General features: G+C 51.2%; 1 protein-coding gene across 2 annotated transcripts in view; it reads right to left on the bottom strand.

Annotated features, from left to right (window-relative positions):
* The window catches only part of LOC138262281 (NACHT, LRR and PYD domains-containing protein 3-like), a 260,469-nt gene extending 241,680 nt beyond the window's left edge, over nt 1-18,789 (bottom strand). For both annotated transcript variants that reach the window (XM_069212175.1, XM_069212177.1), the window contains exon 1: nt 18,673-18,789. In XM_069212175.1, the coding sequence (XP_069068276.1) occupies nt 18,673-18,700 (28 nt within the window). In that variant the 5' untranslated portion in view covers nt 18,701-18,789. The remainder of the gene's footprint in view (nt 1-18,672) is intronic.
* Between the last annotated feature and the right edge of the window lie 2,760 nt (nt 18,790-21,549).

Below are 21,549 nucleotides of genomic sequence, written 5' to 3'. Positions count from 1 at the left end.
GGAACTTCTCCTTAGGATGGAAGATGTCCCACGGCATGCTGGAGGTTGCAGAAGTGTTTCCACTCAGAAATACCACAAACAAACCTTGCTAGCTGCAAGGGTCACAGTAGAGGTTTTTGGGTGCTGCTGGGGACCAGGAAGGACCAGGATGTCACCCCTTGGAGGAGAAGACAGAGGGGGCGCTCAGCAACTCAGAGAGCCCCCACAGAAGCAGGCAGCACCCGCAGAAGTACCCGAACAGGCACTTAGAAGATTTGTGAACCAGAGCTGGCTCAGAGTCACAAAGGAGGGTCCCACGACGTTGGAGCCCAACTCAGAGGGTTGAGTACAGTAGGATGGAGTGCTGGGGATCCAGGCTAGGCTGTGCACAAAGGAATCCTTGGAGGAGTGCACAGAAGCCGGAGCAGCTGCAAATCTCGCAGTACACAGGTTTGCAGTCTAGCGTGGGGAGGCAAGGACTTACCTCCGCCAAACTTGGACTGAAGGATCACTGGACTGTGGGAGTCACTTGGATAGAGTTCCTGTGTTCCAGGGATCACGCTCCTCAGGATGAGTGGGGACCCAGAGGACTGGTGATGCAGTCTTTTGGTGCCTGCGTTAGCAGGGGGAAGATTCCGTCAATCCACAGGAGATTTCTTCTTGGCTTTCAGTGCAGGGTGAAGGCAGATGAGCCCCAGAACATGCACCACCAGGAAACAGTCGAGAAAGCCGGCAGGATGAGGCGCTACAATGTTGCTGGTAGTCGTCTTGCTACTTTGTTGCGGTTTTGCAGGCGTCCTAGAGCAGTCAGCGGTCGATCCTTGGCAGAAGTCAAAGAGGGAAGTGCAGAGGAACTCTGGTGAGCTCTTGCATTCGTTATCTGAAGAATACCCCAGAGGAGAGACCCTAAATAGCCAAAAAAGGAGGTTTGGCTACCAAGAAAGGAGGAGTGGCTACCAAGAAAAGTAAGAGCCTATCAGAGGGGGTCTATGACGTCACCTGCTGGCACTGGCCACTCAGAGCAGTCCAGTGTGCCACAAACACCTCTGTTTCCAAGATGGCAGAGGTCTGGGACACACTGGAGGAGCTCTGGGCACCTCCCCTGGGAGGTACTGGTCAGGGGAGTAGTAACTCCCCTTTCCTTTGTCCAGTTTTGGACCAGAGCAGGGCTGGGGGATCCCTGAACTGGTGTAGACTGGCTTATGCAGAGATGGGCACCATCTGTGCCCATCAAAGCATTTCCAGAGGCTGGGGGAGGCTACTCCTCCCCAGCCCTTCACACCTATTTCCAAAGGGAGAGGGTGTAACACCCTCTCTCAGAGGAAATCCTTTGTTCTGCCTTCCTGGGCCGGGGCTGCCCAGACCCCAGGAGGGTAGAACCCTGTCTGGAGGTCGGCAGCAGCAGCTGCAGTGGAAACCCCGGAAAGGCAGTTTGGCAGTACCTGGGTTCTGTGCTAGAGACCTGGGGGATCATGGAATTGTCCCCCCAATACCAGAATGGTACTGGGGTGACAATTCCATGATCTTAGATATGTTACATGGCCATGTTCGGAGTTACCATTGTGACGCTATACATAGGTAGTGACCTATGTATAGTGCACGCGTGTAATGGTGTCCCCGCACTCACAAAGTTCGGGGAATTTGCCCTGAACAATGTGGGGGCACCTTGGCTAGTGCCAGGGTGCCCACACACTAAGTAACTTGGCACCCAACCTTCACCAAGTGAGGGTTAGACATATAGGTGACTTATAAGTTACTTATGTGCTGTGAAATATGGCGGTGAAATAACATGGACGTTATTTCACTCAGGCTGCAGTGGCAGGCCTGTGTAAGAATTGTCTGAGCTCCCTATGGGTGGCAAAAGAAATGCTGCAGCCCATAGGGGTCTCCTGGAACTCCAATACCCTGGGTACCTAAGTACCATATACAATGAGAATTGGTCAATTTAGTCACTGGCCTGCAGTGACAAATTTAGAAAGCAGAGAGCATAAACACAGGTTCTGGTTAGCAGAGCCTCAGTGATACAGTTAGGCACCACACAGGGAACACATATAGGCCACAAACCTATGAGCATTGGGGTCCTGGCTAGCAGGATCCCAGTGACAAATAACAAACACACTGACAACATAGGGTTTTCACTATGAGCACTGGGCCCTGGCTAGCAGGATCCCAGTGAGACAGTGAAAACACCCTGACATACACTCACAAACAGGCCAAACGTGGGGGTAACAAGGCTAGAAAGAGGCTACCTTCCTACTCAACCCCGCCCCCCCCCAACGAAGGACAATAAGGCTAACCTTGGCCAGTTGAGTCTTTATTGTCTAAGTGGTGATAAGTAGAGAGTAGCTCTGCAATAGCTTGGTTACTCCCTTTATCATCCACTATATGGTAACTTCCCTGTGGGGATGTAAACCACCCTGTTTGAAGTTTTTTAGCTAGCCAGCAATGTGAAGTTATAGTTTCAGAGTTCCTATTAGTATGTTTTAGTTTAGAGCAGTGGGGATTGTCCACTGGACCTATATCAAATGATGAGAATGCCAGACAGGGATGCTGTCTCAGTAAAGCCATAGCTGGGCAAAAACTTTGTCCATATGGCTGTAAGAGAGAACAGTGATGCTGTTTCTCTTGAGCTGGAGCAGGGCAGGGATGCTGTCCTATGAGCTCCACACTAGGGCAGGGCTCCTGTCCTAAGTGTTGTGAGGCAGTGCAGGGTTTCTGCACTAAAGCTTCTCTGGGAGGGTTGGAGGGATGCTCCATGTTAACTAGCCATAGGATAGCAGCCCACTGCCTTTGAGGGACATCCTGTACAACACAGGCCCTCTCAAGTGCAGCAAACCACTTGTTAATGTCATCCCCCTCCTTATAAGGGGGAACTATCTTGTGCAGATTCCTGGAATCATGCTCTTTTGCAGGATGACTATGGGGAATACTGCTGCTGCCACCATGGGTTTCTAAACCCAACTTCTGTCTTTCCTTCTCTAGTTCTAAAGACTGTCTATCCAAATCCAGCTGTTGCTTTTTAAGCTTCAGTCTGGTTTGTTCCACCATCAACTTATTGAGTTCCCTTTCTAACAATCTGTCATCTGGGTTGGTGGGAGGGACATTTCTAGATACAGAGGTATGATGGGAATGAACAGAAGGAGACCTGTCCCTTACAGAGGCCACCCTAACAGCTTGGCTGACAGTGTAATGTGAGAGCACATCATCTGGATGATGTGACTCCACCTCAGTACCAACTATGGTAGACTGTCTAGTAATGGGCAGGCTAAGAAGTTTCTTTCCTGAACCTTTTCCTGGGGGAGTCCCTGGATCAGATTGGGAACCATTTGCTACTTTTTCAACAGATGTGGCCCCTCTGGCCTTATCTTGTTCTCTAAGCATGTTAAGTAACAATTCCAAAGAAGGATTCCTCCCTACACTCAAACCTCTCTCTATGCAGAGACTCCTTGCTCCTTTCCAGCTAAGGTGATCATATGCAAGTTTGGACAGATCAACATTTTGGCCTGTGCCAGACATTTTTTAGAGAGAGTTAAAGTGATAGAAAAAGAGAAAAAAGTTTTCAGAACTTTTTAGAAAGACAGAAAAAAACTTTTTAAACTTTTAAGAACTTTTTGAAAGTTTAGAAGTACTTTTCAGCCATTTAGAAAAGAGTGAAAAGAGGAAATGTAAAACTTTTTAGCTAGGTGTACACACACTGAACTTGTTTTGTATATTTTTCTCTTATGAAAAGTACAATGACAAGAGTGGTAAGTAGTGTCAAAGCACTTATCCCACCGCTGCACAACCAATGTAGGAGGCTGGACTGGCTTGTAGTGAGTACCAAGGGGTACTTGCATCTTTCACCAGGCCCAATTATCCCTTATTAGTGTATAGGGTGTCTAGCAGCTTAGGCTGATAGATAATGGTAGCTTAGCAGAGCAGCTTAGGCTGAACTAGGAGACGTGTGAAGCTACTACAGTACCACAAGTGTCACTTGCACAATATCATAAGAAAACACAATACACAGTTATACTAAAAATAAAGGTACTTTATTTTTATGACAATATGCCAAAGTATCTTAGAGTGTACCCTCAGTGAGAGGATAGAAAATATACACAAGATATATGTACACAATACCAAAAATATGCAGTATAGTCTTAGAAAACAGTGCAAACAATGTATAGTTACAATAGGATGCAATGGGGACACATAGGGATAGGGGCAACACAAACCATATACTCCAAAAGTGGAATGCGAACCACGAATGGACCCCAAACCTATGTGACCTTGTAGAGGGTCGCTGGGACTATTAGAAAATAGTGAGAGGTAGAAAATTAGCCCTCCCCAAGATCCTGAAAAGTGAGTGCAAAGTGCACTAAAGTTCCCCAAAAGACACAGAAGTTGTGATAGAGGAATAATGCAGGAAAGACACAAACCAACAATGCAACAACGATGGATTTCCAATCTAGGGTACCTGTGGAACAAGGGGACCAAGTCCAAAAGTCACAAGCAAGTCGGAGATGGGCATATGCCCAGGAAATGCCAGCTGTGGGTGCAAAGAAGCTTCTACTGGACAGAAGAAGCTGAGGTTTCTGCAGGAACGAAAAGGGCTAGAGACTTCCCCTTTGGTGGACGTATCCCTCTCGCCGTGGAGAGTCGTACAGAAGTGTTTTCCCGCCGAAAGAACGCCAACAAGCCTTGCTAGCTGCAAATTGTGCGGTTAGCGTTTTTGGATGCTGCTGTGGCCCAGGAGGGACCAGGAGGTCGCAAATTGGACCAGGAGGTAGAGGGGACGTCGAGCAAGACAAGGAGCCCTCTCAGCAGCAGGTAGCACCCGGAGAAGTGCCAGAAACAGGCACTACGAGGATGCGTGAAACGGTGCTCACCCAAAGTTACACAAAGGAGTCCCACTTCGCCGGAGACCAACTTAGAAAGTCGTGCAATGCAGGTTAGAGTGCCGTGGACCCAGGCTTGGCTGTGCACAAAGGATTGCCGCCGGAAGTGCACAGGGGCCGGAGTAGCTGCAAAAGTCGGGGTTCCCAGCAATGCAGTCTAGCGAGGTGAGGCAAGGACTTACCTCCACCAAACTTGGACTGAAGTGTCACTGGACTGTGGGGGCCACTTGGACACAGTTGCTGGATTCGAGGGACCTCGCTCGTCGTGCTGAGAGGAGACCCAAGGGACCGGTAATGCAGCTTTTTGGTGCCTGCGGTTGCAGGGGGAAGATTCCGTCGACCCACGGGAGATTTCTTCGGAGCTTCTAGTGCAGAGAGGAGGCAGACTACCCCCACAGCATGCACCACCAGGAAAACAGTGGAGAAGGCGGCAGGATCAGCGTTACAGAGTTTCAGTAGTCGTCTTTGCTACTATGTTGCAGTTTTGCAGGCTTCCAGCGCGGTCAGCAGTCGATTCCTTGGCAGAAGGTGAAGAGAGAGATGCAGAGGAACTCTGATGAGCTCTTGCATTCGTTATCTAAAGTTTCCCCAGAGACAGAGACCCTAAATAGCCAGAAAAGAGGGTTTGGCTACCTAGGAGAGAGGATAGGCTACTAACACCTGAAGGAGCCTATCAGAAGGAGTCTCTGACGTCACCTGGTGGCACTGGCCACTCAGAGCAGTGCAGTGTGCCAGCAGCACCTCTGTTTCCAAGATGGCAGAGGTCTGGAGCACCCTGGAGGAGCTCTGGACACCTCCCAGGGGAGGTGCAGGTCAGGGGAGTGGTCACTCCCCTTTCCTTTGTCCAGTTTCGCGCCAGAGCAGGGCTAAGGGGTCCCTCAACCGGTGTAGACTGGCTTATGCAGAATTGGGCACATCTGTGCCCAAGAAAGCATTTCCAGAGGCTGGGGGAGGCTACCCCTCCCCTGCCTTCACACCATTTTCCAAAGGGAGAGGGTGTAACACCCTCTCTCAGAGGAAGTCCTTTGTTCTGCCATCCTGGGACAAGCCTGGCTTGACCCCAGGGGGGCAGAAACCTGTCTGAGGGGTTGGCAGCAGCAGCAGCTGCAGTGAAACCCCAGGAAAGGCAGTTTGGCAGTACCAGGGTCTGTGCTACAGACCACTGGGATCATGGAATTGTGCCAACAATGCCAGTATGGCATAGAGGGGGCAATTCCATGATCTTAGACATGTTACATGGTCATATTCGGAGTTACCATTGTGAAGCTACATATAGGTAGTGACCTATATGTAGTACACACGTGTAATGGTGACCCCGCACTCACAAAGTCCGGGGAATTGGCCCTGAACAATGTGGGGGCACCTTGGCTAGTGCCAGGGTGCCCTCACATTAAGTAACTTTGCACCTAACCTTTACCAGGTAAAGGTTAGACATATAGGTGACTTATAAGTTACTTAAGTGCAGTGTAAAATGGCTGTGAAATAACGTGGACGTTATTTCACTCAGGCTGCAGTGGCAGGCCTGTGTAAGAATTGTCAGAGCTCCCTATGGGTGGCAAAAGAAATGCTGCAGCCCATAGGGATCTCCTGGCACCCCAATACCCTGAGTACCTCAGTACCATATACTAGGGAATTATAAGGGTGTTCCAGTAAGCCAATGTAAATTGGTAAAATTGGTCACTAGCCTGTTAGTGACAATTTGAAAGAAATGAGAGAGCATAACCACTGAGGTTCTGGTTAGCAGAGCCTCAGTGAGACAGTTAGGCACTACACAGGGAACACATACATATAGGCCACAAACTTATGAGCACTGGGGTCCTGACTAGCAGGGTCCCAGTGACACATAACAAACATACTGAAAACATAGGGTTTTCACTATGAGCACTGGGCCCTGGCTAGCAGGATCCCAGTGAGACAGTGAAAACACCCTGACATACACTCACAAACAGGCCAAAAGTGGGGGTAACAAGGCTAGAAAGAGGCTACTATCTCACAAGTACCTTCCAGGGGAGGTGCCCAGACCTCCTCCAGTGTCTCCCAGACCTCTGCCATCTTGGAAACAGAGGTGTCTGTGGCACACTGGACTGCTATGAGTGCCAGTGCCAGCAGGTGACGTCAGAGGCTCCTTCTGATAGGCTCTTACCTATCTTGGTAGCCAATCCTCCTTCCTAGGTAGCCAAACCTCCTTTTCTGGCTATTTAGGGTCTCTGCTTTGGGGATCTCACCAGATAACGAATGCAAGAGCTCATCAGAGTTCCTCTGCATCTCCCTCTTCACCTTCTGCCAAAGGATCGACCGCTGACTGCTCAGGACGCCTGCAAAACCGCAACAAAGTAGCAAGACGACTACTAGCAACCTTGTATTGCTTCATCCTGCCGGCTTTCTCAACTGTTTCCTGGTGGTACATGCTCTGGGGGTAGCCTGCCTCCTCTCGGCACCAGGAGCTCTGAAGAAATCTCCTGTGGGTCGAGGGAATCTTCCCCCTGCAACCGCAGGCACCAAAAGAGTGCATCACCGGTCCTCTGGGTCCCCTCTCATCACGACGAGCGTGGTCCCTGGAACTCAGCAACTCTGTCCAAGTGACTCCCACAGTCCAGTGACTCTTCAGTCTAAGTTTGGTGGAGGTAAGTCCTTGCCTCCCCACGCTGGACTGCATTGCTGGGTACCGCGTGATTTGCAGTTACTCCGGCTCCTGTGCACTCTTCCAGGATTTCCTTCGTGCACAGCCAAGCCTGGGTCCCCGACGCTCTAACCTGCATTGCACAACCTTCTGAGTTTTCCTCTGGCGTCGTGGGACTCCCTTTTGTGACTTCACGTGGACTCTGGTTCACTCTTCTTCCAAGTGCCTGTTCAGGTACTTCTGCGGGTGCTGCCTGCTTCTGTGAGGGCTCCCTGACTTGCTGGGCACCCCCTCTGTCTCCTCATCCAAGTGGCGACATCCTGGTCCCTCCTGGGCCACAGCAGCATCCAAAAACCCTAACCGCGACCCTTACAGCTAGCAAGGCTTGTTTGCGGTCTTTCTGCGTGGGAACACCTCTGCAAGCTTCTTCACGACGTGGGACATCCATACTCCAAAGGGGAAGTTCCTAGTCCTCTTCTTTCTTGCAGAACTCCAAGCTTCTTCCAACAGGTGGCAGCTTCCTTGCACCCTCAGCTGGCATTTCCTGGGCTCCTGCCCACTCTCGACACTGTCGCGACTACTAGACTTGGTCCCCTTGTCTTACCGGTACTCAGGTCCGGAAATCCACTGTTGTTGCATTGCTGGTGTTTGTTCTTCCTGTAGAATCCCCCCATCACGACTTCTGTGCTCTCTGGGGGTAGTAGGTGCACTTTACACCTACCTTTCAGGGTCTTGGGGTGGGCTATTTGTCTAACCCTCACTGTTTTCTTACAGTCCCAGCGACCCTCTACAAGCTCGCATAGGTTTGGGGTCCATTCGTGGTTCGCATTCCACTTTTTGAGTATATGGTTTGTGTTGCCCGTATACCTATGTGCTCCTATTGCAATCTACTGTAACTTTACACTGCTTGCGTTACTTTTCTTGCTATAACCTGCATAATTTTGGTTTGTGTACATATATCTTGTGTATATATCTTATCCTCATACTGAGGGTACTCCCTGAGATACTTTTGGCATATTGTCATAAAAATAAAGTACCTTTATTTTTAGTTCTTCTGTGTATTGTGTTTTCTTATGATATTGTGCATATGACACCAGTGGTATAGTAGGAGCTTTACATGTCTCCTAGTTCAGCCTAAGCTGCTTTGCCATAGCTACCTTCTATCAGCCTTCGCTGCTAGAAACACCTCTTCTACACTAATAAGGGGTAACTGGACCTGGCACAAGGTGTAAGTACCTCTGGTACCCGCTAGAAGCCAGACCAGCCTCCTACAACAGCCTAGCCTGGGTCCCCAGCACTCCATCCTGCAGTGCTCAACCCTCTGAGTTGGACTCTGACGTCGTGGGACCCTCCTTTGTGACTCAGAGCCAGCTCCGGTTCACAAATCTTCTAAGTGCCTGTTCGGGTACTTCTGCGGGTGCTGCCTGCTTCTGTGGGGACTCTCTGAGTTGCTGAGCGCCCCCACTATCTCCTCCTCCAAGTGACAACATCCTGGTCCTTCCTGGTCCCCAGCAGCACCCAAAAACCTCTATCGCGACCCTTGCAGCCAGCAAGGTTTGTTTGCGGTATTTCTGCGTACAAACACTTCTGCAACCTCCAGCACGCCGTGGGACATCTTCCATCCAAAGGAGAGGTTCGTAGCTCTCTTCGTTGTTGCAGAATCCAAAGCTTCTTCCATCCGGAGGCAACCTTCTTGCACCTTCATCCGTGGTTTCCTGGGCTCCTGCCCCCCGGACACTATTGCGACTCTTGAACTTGGTCGCCTTGCAGGTCCTTAGGTCCAGGAATCCGTCTTCAGTGCTTTGCTGGTGTTTGTGGTTCTTGCAGAATCCCCCTATCACAACTGTTGTGTCCTTTTGGGGTAGTAGGTGTACTTTACTCCTACTTTTCAGGGTCTTGGGGTGGGGTATCTTGGACACCCTGACTGTTTTCTTACAGTCCCAGCGATCCTCTACAAGCTCCCATAGGTCTGGGGTCCATTCATGATTCGCATTCCACTTTTGGAGTATATGGTTTGTGTTGCCCCTAGACCTATGTTTGCCTATTGCATCCTATTGTAATTCTACACTATTTGCATTACTTTTCTGACTGTTACTTACCTGTTTTGGGTTTGTGTACATATAACTTGTGTATATTACTTACTTACTTTCTTACTGAGGGTACTCACTGAGATACGTGTGGCATATTGTCATAAAAATAAAGTACCTTTATTTTTAGTAACTCTGAGTATTGTGTTTTGTTGTGATATAGTGCTATATGATATAAGTGGTATAGTAGGAGCTTTACATGTCTCCTAGTTCAGCCTAAGCTTTGCCATAGCTACCTCTATGAGCCTAAGCTGCTACAAACACCTCTATTCTACTAATAAGGGATAACTGGACCTGGCACAAGGTGTAAGTACCTCTGGTACCCACTATAAGCCAGGCCAGCCTCCTACATTGGTGGGGCAGCGGTGGGATAAGTACTTGCAACTGCTTTACCACTTTGTCATTTTGTACTTTTCATAAGAGAATCATATACCAAATAGTTCAGTGTATGTACACTTAACCAAAAAAGTTTACTTTTCTATTCTAAAACTTTTTACAAAGTTCTGAAAAGTTTCTTAAAACTTCTAAAAGTTTTCCAAAGTTTGAAAAAGTTTTTTCTGTGCTTTCTAAAGTTCTAAAACTTTTTCTTTCTCACTATCCTTAAACCTATACTATCATGTCTGTTGTAGAGCCCACTCTCAAAACTGTTATTGCAATATATGCGAGCCTAAACTATAAGAGTTTGAGGGGTCTCTGCCTGGATAGAGGTTTGAGTATAGGAAAGAACCCTACAAAAGAGTTTCTCTTTAATATGCTTGTTGCAGATGGCCAGAACCAGTCTGGACCATCTCATGAGAGATTATAAAAAGGAGAAGCTTCCCAGTCTGATTCAGAGGAGTTCCCTGGAGAAGCTGGGGAGGGTTCTCACAAGGGCCTGCCCCCTAGCAGCGCACCTAGTGATGCTGGTAGTGTTAGAGGCTCCCATAACAGTAGGGCATCCTTTATCCCTAGAGGACAGGTTACTAGGGTTCAGACAGTTAGGGGCAGGTCCCCCTCTGAAACTTACCACATTTCCTCTGTGTCAAAGCATTCCTAACCCACCCACCCTGAGGATAACTTGTTAGAAAGGGAACTCAAAACGTTGAGGGTTGAAGAGACCAGACTGAAGCTTAAACATCAGCAGCTGGCCTTAGATAGGGAATCCCTACACATAGAGAAGGAAAGACAGAGGTTGGGGTTAGTTTCCCATGGTGGCAGCAGCAGTGTTTCAGATAGTAATCCTGTTAGAGAGCAAGATTCCAAAAACCTACATAAAATAATCCCCACTTACAAGGAGGGGGATGACATTAATAAGTGGTTTGCTGCACTTGAGAGGGCGTGTATGGTACAGTCGGTCCCTCAAAGGCAGTGGGCTGCTATGTTGTGGCTATCTTTCACTGGAAAGGGTAAGGGTAGGCCCCTTACTGTCAGGGAAAGTGATGCCAATAATTACAACGTTTTGAAAGATGCCCTCTTGGATGGATTTGACTTAACCACTGAACAATCCAGGATTATGTTCAGGGACACCAGAAAAGAGTCTTCTCAAGACTGGACAGATTTTGTGGACTGTTCAGTGAAGGCCTTGGAAGGGTGGTTGCATGGCAGGAAAGTTTCTGACTATGAAAGCCTGTATGATCTTATTCTGAGAGAGCATATTCTTAACAATTGTGTGTCTGATTTGTTGCACCAGTACTTGATAGATTCAGATCTGACCTCTCCCTAAGGATTGGGAAAGAAGGCAAACAAATGGGTCACAACAAGAGTGAACAGAAAAGTTCATACAGGAGGTGACAAGGATGGCAAGAAGAAAGATGGTGAGAAATCTCAGGATAAGCATGGGGATAAGGGTAAAACCAAAGATCCTTCTTCAAATCCTAAACACTCTTCAGGGGGTGGGGATAAATCAAATTCTTCCTCTTCTTCACAACACACACACATTAAAAAGCCTTGGTGCTTTGTGTGTAAAAAATAAAGGCCATAGGCCTGGGATAAGTCCTGTCCAGATAAACCCCCTGATCCTACCACCACTAATACATCAAACTCTAGTGCCCCTAGCAGTAGTGGTAATAGTGGTGGACTGCTGGCAACAGTCAGAATAAGGGTGTAGTTGGGTTCACTTATGGGTCCATCATAGAAACTGGGGTAGTCAGTCCCAAGACAGTTTCTGTCACACCTGGTGGCATTGGCCTTGCCACACTGGCTGCTTGTCCCCTTACAATGGATAAATACAGGCAGACAGTTTCAATAAATGGTGTTGAGGCCTTGGCCTACAGGGACACAGGTGCCAGTATCACTTTAGTGACTGAAAACCTAGTGCATCCTGAACAACACATCATTGGACAACAGTATAAGATTATTGATGTCCATAACTCCACTAAGTTTCTTCCCTTAGCTATAATTCAGTTTAGTTGGGGTGGAGTTACTGGCCCTAAGCAGGTGGTGGTATCACCTAGCTTACCTGTAGACTGTCTCTTAGGTAATGACCTAGAGGCCTCAGGCTGGGCTGATGTAGAGTTTTATGCCCATGCAGCCATGCTGGGCATCCCAGAGGAATTGTTCCCTCTCATTTCTACTGAAATGAAAAAGCAAAGGAGAGAAGGCCTGAAAACTCAGGATCCCCCTCCAACAACAGGTAAAAAGGGTATCACAGTATCCCCTAACCACCCTGCCAATCAGGATATCATTCCTGTGGTGGGAGAAACCTCTCCTGGGGTGGCACCTGTTCCAAGGGAATCATCAGCTGGCAAAGCTGTACTCCCTGAGGTAGAAGTACCTCTCTGTGGGATAACTAACATTGGTGACAAAAAGAGCACCATTTTAGTTAACATGGAGCATCCCTCCAACCCTCCCAGAGAAACTTTAGTGCAGAAACCCTGCACTGCCTCACAACACTTAGGACAGCATCCCTGCCCTAGTGTGGAGCTCATAGGACAGCATCCCTGCCCTGCTCCAACTCAAGAGAAACAGCATCCCTGTTCTCTCTTCCAGCCATATGGACAAAGTTCTTGCCCAGCTATGGCTTTTCTGAGACAGCATCCCTGTCTGGCATTTCCATCACTACAAATAGGTTCAGGGGACAATTCCCACTGCTCTAAACTAAAACTTACTGATAGAAACTCTGAAAATACATCTTCACATTGTTGCTTAGCTAAAAAACTTCAAACAGGGTGGTTTACATCCCCACAGGGAAGTAACCATATAGTGGATGATAAAGGGAGTAACCAGTCTATTGCAGAGCTACTCTCTACTTATCACCACTTAGACAATAAAGTCTCAACTGGCCAAGGTTAGCCTTATTGTCCTTCGTTTGGGGGGGGGGTTGTGTGAGAAAGTAGCCTCTTTCTAGCCTTGTTACCCCCACTTTTGGCCTGTTTGTGAGTGTATGTCAGGGTGTTTTCACTGTCTCACTGGGATCCTGCTAGCCAGGGCCCAGTGCTCATAGTGAAAACCCTATGTTTTCAGCATGTTTGTTATGTGTCACTGGGACCCTGCTAGTCAGGACCCCAGTGCTCATAAGTTTGTGGCCTATATGTATGTGTTCCCTGTGTAGTGCCTAACTGTCTCACTGAGGCTCTGCTAAACAGAACCTCAGTGGTTATGCTCTCTCATTTCTTTCAAATTGTCACTAACAGGCTAGTGACCAATTTGACCAATTTACATTGGCTTACTAGAACACCCTTATAATTCCCTAGTATATGGTACTGAGGTACCCAGGGTATTGGGGTTCCAGGAGATCCCTATGGGCTGCAGCATTTCTTTTGCCACCCATAGGGAGCTCTAACAATTCTTACACAGGCCTGCCACTGCAGCCTGAGTGAAATAACGTCCACGTTATTTCACAGCCATTTTACACTGCACTTAAGTAACTTATAAGTCACCTATATGTCTAATCTTTACCTGGTAAAGGTTAGGTGCAAAGTTACTTAGTGTGAGGGCACCCTGGCACTAGCCAAGGTGCCCCCACATTGTTCAGGGCCAATTCCACGGACTTTGTGAGTGCGGGGACACCATTACACGCGTGCACTACATATAGGTCACTACCTATATGTAGCTTCACAATGGTAACTCCGAATATGGCCATGTAACATGTCTAAGATCATGGAATTGCCCCCTCTATGCCATACTGGCATTGTTGGCACAATTCCATGATCCCAGTGGTCTGTAGCACAGACCCTGGTACTGCCAAACTGCCTTTCCTGGGGTTTCACTGCAGCTGCTGCTGCTGCCAACCCCTCAGACAGGTTTCTGCCCCCCTGGGGTCAAGCCAGGCTTGTCCCAGGATGGCAGAACAAAGGACTTCCTCTGAGAGAGGGTGTTACACCCTCTCCCTTTGGAAAATGGTGTGAAGGCAGGGGAGGGGTAGCCTCCCCCAGCCTCTGGAAATGCTTTCTTGGGCACAGATGTGCCCAATTCTGCATAAGCCAGTCTACACCGGTTCAGGGACCCCTTAGCCCTGCTCTGGCGTGAAACTGGACAAAGGAAAGGGGAGTGACCACTCCCCTGACCTGCACCTCCCCTGGGAGGTGTCCAGAGCTCCTCCAGTGTGCTCCAGACCTCTGCCATCTTGGAAACAGAGGTGCTGCTGGCACACTGGACTGCTCTGAGTGGCCAGGGCCACCAGGTGACGTCAGAGACTCCTTCTGATAGCCTCCTTCAGGTGTTAGTAGCCTATCCTCTCTCCTAGGTAGCCAAACCCTCTTTTCTGGCTATTTAGGGTCTCTGTCTCTGGGGAAACTTTAGATAACGAATGCAAGAGCTCATCAGAGTTCCTCTGCATCTCTCTCTTCACCTTCTGCCAAGGAATCGACTGCTGACCACGCTGGAAGCCTGCAAAACTGCAACATAGTAGCAAAGACGACTACTGCAACTCTGTAACGTTGATCCTGCCGCCTTCTCGACTGTTTTCCTGGTGGTGCATGCTGTGGGGGTAGTCTGCCTCCTCTCTGCACTGGAAGCTCCGAAGAAATCTCCCGTGGGTCGACGGAATCTTCCCCCTGCAACCGCAGGCACCAAAAAGCTGCATTACCGGTCCCTTGGGTCTCCTCTCAGCACGACGAGCGAGGTCCCTCGAATCCAGCAACTGTGTCCAAGTGGCCCCCACAGTCGAGTGACTCTTCAGTCCAAGTTTGGTGGAGGTAAGTCCTTGCCTCACCTCACTAGACTACATTGCTGGGAACCGCGACTTTTGCAGCTACTCCGGCCCCTGTGCACTTCCGGCAGAAATCCTTTGTGCACAGCCAAGCCTGGGTCCACGGCACTCTAACCTGCATTGCACGACTTTCTAAGTTGGTCTCCGGCGACATGGGACTCCTTTGTGTAACTTCGGGTGAGCACCGTTTCACGCATCCTCGTAGTACCTGTTTCTGGCACTTCTCCGGGTGCTACCTGCTGCTGAGAGGGCTCCTTGTCTTGCTCGACGTCCCCTCTACCTCCTGGTCCAATTTGCGACCTCCTGGTCCCTCCTGGGCCACAGCAGCATCCAAAAACGCTAACCGCACGATTTGCAGCTAGCAAGGCTTGTTGGCGTTCTTTCGGCGGGAAAACACTTCTGTACGACTCTCCACGGCGAGAGGGATACGTCCACCAAAGGGGAAGTCTCTAGCCCTTTTCGTTCCTGCAGAAACCTCAGCTTCTTCTGTCCAGTAGAAGCTTCTTTGCACCCACAGCTGGCATTTCCTGGGCATATGCCCATCTCCGACTTGCTTGTGACTTTTGGACTTGGTCCCCTTGTTCCACAGGTACCCTAGATTGGAAATCCATTGTTGTTGCATTGTTGGTTTGTGTCTTTCCTGCATTATTCCTCTATCACAACTTCTGTGTCTTTTGGGGAACTTTAGTGCACTTTGCACTCACTTTTCAGGGTCTTGGGGAGGGCTAATTTTCTAACTCTCACTATTTTCTAATAGTCCCAGCGACCCTCTACAAGGTCACATAGGTTTGGGGTCCATTCGTGGTTCGCATTCCACTTTTGGAGTATATGGTTTGTGTTGCCCCTATCCCTATGTGTCCCCATTGCATCCTATTTTAACTATACATTGTTTGCACTGTTTTCTAGGACTATACTGCATATTTTTGGTATTGTGTACATATATCTTGTGTATATTTTCTATCCTCTCACTGAGGGTACACTCTAAGATACTTTGGCATATTGTCATAAAAATAAAGTACCTTTATTTTTAGTATAACTGTGTATTGTGTTTTCTTATGATATTGTGCAAGTGACACTTGTGGTACTGTAGTAGCTTCACACGTCTCCTAGTTCAGCCTAAGCTGCTCTGCTAAGCTACAATTATCTATCAGCTTAAGCTGCTAGACACCCTATACACTAATAAGGGATAACTGGGCCTGGTGCAAGGTGCAAGTACCCCTTGGTACTCACCACAAGCCAGTCCAGCCTCCTACAGTACTGGTCAGGGGAGTGGTCACTCCCCTTTCCTTTGGCCAGTTTCGCACCAGAACAGGGCTAGGGGATCCCTGAACCGGTGTAGACTGGCTTATGCAGAGATGGGCACCATCTGTGCCCATCAAAGCATTTCCAGAGGCTGGGGGAGGCTACTCCTCCCCAGCCATCACACCTATTTCCAAAGGGAGAGGGTGTTACACCCTTTCTCAGAGGAAATCCTTTGTTCTGCCTTCCTGGGCCAGGGCTGCCTGGACCCCAGGAGGACAGAAACCTGTCCGAGGGGTTGGCAGCAGCAGCAGCTACAGTGGAGACCCAGGAAAGGCAGTTTGGCAGTACCCAGGTTCTGTGCTAGAGACCCAGGGGATCATGGAATTGTCCCCCCAATACCAGAATGGTATTGGGGTGACCATTCCATGATCTTAGACATGTTACATGGCCATGTTCGGAGTTACCATTGTGACGCTATACATAGGTAGTGACCTATGTATAGTGCACGTGTGTAATGGTGTCCCCGCACTCACAAAGTCCGGGGAAATTGCCCTGAACGATGTGGGGGCACCTTGGCTAGTGTCAGGGTGCCTACACACTAAGTAACTTGGCACCCAACCTTCACCAAGTGAGGGTTAGACATATAGGTGACTTATAAGTTACTTATGTGCAGTGAAAAATGGCTGTGAAATAACGTGGACGTTATTTCACTCAGGCTGCAGTGGCAGGCCTGTGTAAGAACTGCCTGAGCTCCCTATGGGTGGCAAAAGAAATGCTGCAGGCCATAGGGATCTCCTGGAACCCCAATACCCTGGGTACCTAAGTACCATATACAAGGGAATTATATGAGTGTACCAGTGTGACAATGAGAATTGGTAAATTTAGTCACTAGCCTGCAGTGACAAATTTAGAAAGCAGAGAGAGCATAACCACTGACGTTCTGGTTAGCAGAGCCTCAGTGATATCAGTTAGGCACCACACAGGGAACACATATAGGCCACAAACTTATGAGCACTGGGGTCCTGGCTTGCAGGGTCCCAGTGACACATAACAAACATACTGAAAACATAGGGTTTTCACTATGAGCACTAGGCCCTGGCTAGCAGGATCCCAGTAAGACAGTGAAAATACCCTGGCATATACTCACAAGCAGGCCAAACGTGGGGGTAACAAGGCTAGAAAGAGGCTACCTTGCTACAGAAACCCGCAGGAGAGACCCTAAATACCCCTCAGACAAGGATTGGCCACCTAGTCAGGTAAGCACCTATCAGGAGGGGTTTCTGACGTCACCTGCTGGCACTGGCCACTCAGAGGCCTCAATTGTGTCCTCACACCTCTGCATTCAAGATGGCAGAGGTCTGGGACACACTGGAGGAGCTCTGGGCACCACCCTTGGGGTGGTGATGAACAGGGGAGTGGTCACTTCCCTTTCCTTTGTCCAGTTTGATGCCAGAGCAGGGTCTGGGGGATCCCTGGACCGGTGTAGACTGGCTTATGCAAGGAGGGCACCATCTGTGCCCTTCAAAGCATTCCCAGAGGCCAGGAGAGGCTACTCCCCTCAGGCACTTAACACCTATTTCCAAAGGGAGAGGGTGTAACACCCTCTCAGAGGAAATCCTTTGTTCTGCCTTCCTGGGACTGGGCTGCCCAGACCCTAGGAGGGCAGAAGCCTGTCTGTGGGTGGGCAGCAGCAGTAGCTGCAGCGAAAACCCCAGAAAGCTAGTTTGGCAGTACCCGGGGTCCATGCTGGAGCCCCGGGGATGTATGGGATTGGCACCCCAATACCAGATTTGGCATGGGGGGACAATTCGATGATCTTAGACATGTTATATGGCCATATTCTGAGTTACCATTGTGAAGCTACATATAGGTATTGACCTATATGTAGTGCACACCTGTAATGGTGTCCCTGCACTCACAAAGTCCGGGGAAATTGCCCTGAACGATGTGGGGGCACCTTGGCTAGTGCCAGGGTGCCCTCACACTTAGTAACTTTGCACCTAACCTTCACTAAGTGAGGGTTAGACATATAGGAGACTTATAAGTTACTTAAGTGCAGCGTAAAATGGCTGTGAAATAATGTGGACGTTTTTTCACTCAGGCTGCAGTGGCAGTCCTGTGTAAGAATTGTCAGAGCTCCCTATGGGTGGCAAAAGAAATGCTGCAGCCCATAGGGATCTCCTGGAACCCCAATACCCTGGGTACCTAGGTACCATATACTATGGAATTATAAGGGTGTTCCCGTATGCCAATGAGAATTGGTAAAAATGGTCACTAGCCTGCAGTGACAATTTTAAAGACAGAGAGAGCATAACCACTGAGGTTCTGGTTAGCAGAGCCTCAGTGATACAGTTAGGCACCACACAGGGAACACATTCAGGTCACAAACTATGAGCACTGGGGTCCTGGCTAGCAGGATCCCAGTGACACAGGCAAAAACAAACTGACACACAAGTAAAATGGGGCTAACATGCCAGGGAAGATGGTACTTTCCTACACCCCCCAGAGAGAGGAGATGCACCCTCCACCTACAGACAGGTGATGCACCCTCCCCCCTATAGATAGGAGATGCCCCCCCTCACAGGCAGGAGATGCCCCCTCCCCGCCTACAGACAGCAAATGCCTCCTCTCCCCCACAGAAAGGAAATGCCCCCTCCCCCCCTACAGACAGATACCCCCAAACCCCCACAGACAGGAGAGGCCCCCCCCCGTGGTACACCAGTACTGAGATGAGGGACTTACTTGGGGGGTCCTCCGGGTGGGGCTCCATGCTGGTGGGAGAGACGGGGGGGGGGGAACACCAGAAGAAACACCCCGGACGATGCTGCAAGAGACACTCTCGGGACCGAGGAGACTTCCCAGCAGGCCCCGCCCCCTCCTCGCTTTGGGCCACGCCCCCTGCATCTACCCCGCCCCTTGAGGGCCCGCCCCTAGCGATCCAAACAATGTTAGGGATTGTAGGCCACGCCCCTGCCCCAAACCCCGGCCCATGGAAGCCACGCCCCCTCGTTCGAATGACCACCTGTAGGCCACGCCCCCTCCTTCAATCACAGGTTTCTTTGCAGACCACGCCCTCCCGGGTTTTTTCGCCCTCACAGACCACGCCTCCTTCCTGTTTATAACTTCCCTTGCGGCCACGCCCAACCTGTTCCCAATGCCCTGATAGGCTCACGTCTAGGCCACGCCCCCTCCCAAGTATGTGCCCTCAAAACAAGGAGTCCTGCCCCTGTGACACAGAGGGGTGAGGCCTGGCACCAGGGCTCAGAAGTGACCTCATGTGAGGGGCTCGGGCGTGGGCTGGTGAGGGCTCCCAGTGCAAGGAGTCCTGCCCCTGTGACACAGAGGGGTGAGGCCTGGCACCAGGGCCCAGAAGTGACCTCATGTGAGGGTTGAGGGGCGTGGGCTGGTGGGTGCTCCCAGTGCAAGGAGTCCTGCCCCTGTGACACAGAGGGGTGAGGCCTGGCACCAGGGCCCAGAAGTGACCTCATGTGAGGGGCTCAGGGCGTGGGCTGGTGAGGGCTCCCAGTGCAAGGAGTCCTGCCGCTGTGACACAGAGGGGTGAGGCCTGGCACCAGGGCTCAGAAGTGACCTCATGTGAGGGGCTCAGGGCGTGGGCTGGTGAGGGCTCCCAGTGCAAGGAGTCCTGCCCCTGTGACACAGAGGGGTGAGGCCTGGCACCAGGGCTCAGAAGTGACATCATGTGAGTGGCTCAGGGCGTGGGCTGGTGGGTGCTCCCAGTGCAAGGAGTCCTGCCCCTGTGACACAGAGGGGTGAGGCCTGGCACCAGGGCTCAGAAGTGACCTCATGTGAGGGGCTCAGGGCGTGGGCTGGTGGGTGCTCCCAGTGCAAGGAGTCCTGCTCTTGTGACACAGAGGGGTGAGGCCTGGCACCAGGGCCCAGAAGTGACCTCATGTGAGGGGCTCAGGGCGTGGGCTGGTGAGGGCTCCCAGTGCAAGGAGTCCTGCCGCTGTGACACAGAGGGGAGAGGCCTGGCACCTGTGTAATGAAGTGACCTCATGTGAGGGGCTCAGGGCGTGGGCTGGTGGGGGCTCCCAGTGCAAGGAGTCCTGCCCCTGAGACACAGAGGGGTGAGGCCTGGCACCTGTGTAATGAAGTGACCTCATGTGAGGGGCTCAGGGCGTGGGCTGGTGAGGGCTCCCAGTGCAAGGAGTCCTGCCGCTGTGACACAGAGGGGTGAGGCCTGGCACCTGTGTAATGAAGTGACCTCATGTGAGGGGCTCAGGGCGTGGGCTGGTGAGGGCTCCCAGTGCAAGGAGTCCTGCCCCTGTGACACAGAGGGGTGAGGCCTGGCACCAGGGCTCAGAAGTGACATCATGTGAGTGGCTCAGGGCGTGGGCTGGTGGGTGCTCCCAGTGCAAGGAGTCCTGCCCCTGTGACACAGAGGGGTGAGGCCTGGCACCAGGGCCCAGAAGTGACCTCATGTGAGGGTTGAGGGGCGTGGGCTGGTGGGTGCTCCCAGTGCAAGGAGTCCTGCCCCTGTGACACAGAGGGGTGAGGCCTGGCACCAGGGCTCAGAAGTGACCTCATGTGAGTGGCTCAGGGCGTGGGTTGGTGGGGGCTCCCAGTGCAAGGAGTCCTGCCGCTGTGACACAGAGGGGAGAGGCCTGGCACCTGTGTAATGAAGTGACCTCATGTGAGGGGCTCAGGGCGTGGGCTGGTGGGGGCTCCCAGTGCAAGGAGTCCTGCCCCTGAGACACAGAGGGGTGAGGCCTGGCACCTGTGTAATGAAGTGACCTCATGTGAGGGGCTCAGGGCGTGGGCTGGTGAGGGCTCCCAGTGCAAGGAGTCCTGCCGCTGTGACACAGAGGGGTGAGGCCTGGCACCTGTGTAATGAAGTGACCTCATGTGAGGGGCTCAGGGCGTGGGCTGGTGAGGGCTCCCAGTGCAAGGAGTCCTGCCCCTGTGACACAGAGGGGTGAGGCCTGGCACCAGGGCTCAGAAGTGACATCATGTGAGTGGCTCAGGGCGTGGGCTGGTGGGTGCTCCCAGTGCAAGGAGTCCTGCTCTTGTGACACAGAGGGGTGAGGCCTGGCACCAGGGCCCAGAAGTGACCTCATGTGAGGGGCTCAGGGCGTGGGCTGGTGAGGGCTCCCAGTGCAAGGAGTCCTGCCGCTGTGACACAGAGGGGAGAGGCCTGGCACCTGTGTAATGAAGTGACCTCATGTGAGGGGCTCAGGGCGTGGGCTGGTGGGGGCTCCCAGTGCAAGGAGTCCTGCCCCTGAGACACAGAGGGGTGAGGCCTGGCACCTGTGTAATGAAGTGACCTCATGTGAGGGGCTCAGGGCGTGGGCTGGTGAGGGCTCCCAGTGCAAGGAGTCCTGCCGCTGTGACACAGAGGGGTGAGGCCTGGCACCTGTGTAATGAAGTGACCTCATGTGAGGGGCTCAGGGCGTGGGCTGGTGAGGGCTCCCAGTGCAAGGAGTCCTGCCCCTGTGACACAGAGGGGTGAGGCCTGGCACCAGGGCTCAGAAGTGACATCATGTGAGTGGCTCAGGGCGTGGGCTGGTGGGTGCTCCCAGTGCAAGGAGTCCTGCCCCTGTGACACAGAGGGGTGAGGCCTGGCACCAGGGCCCAGAAGTGACCTCATGTGAGGGTTGA

The sequence above is a fragment of the Pleurodeles waltl genome, chromosome 10 (assembly GCF_031143425.1).
Source record: "Pleurodeles waltl isolate 20211129_DDA chromosome 10, aPleWal1.hap1.20221129, whole genome shotgun sequence".
Classification (NCBI taxonomy): Eukaryota; Metazoa; Chordata; class Amphibia; order Caudata; family Salamandridae; genus Pleurodeles; species Pleurodeles waltl.
The sequence above is the reverse complement of the archived record's forward strand: the minus strand, read 5'-3'. Positions and strand labels throughout refer to the sequence as shown.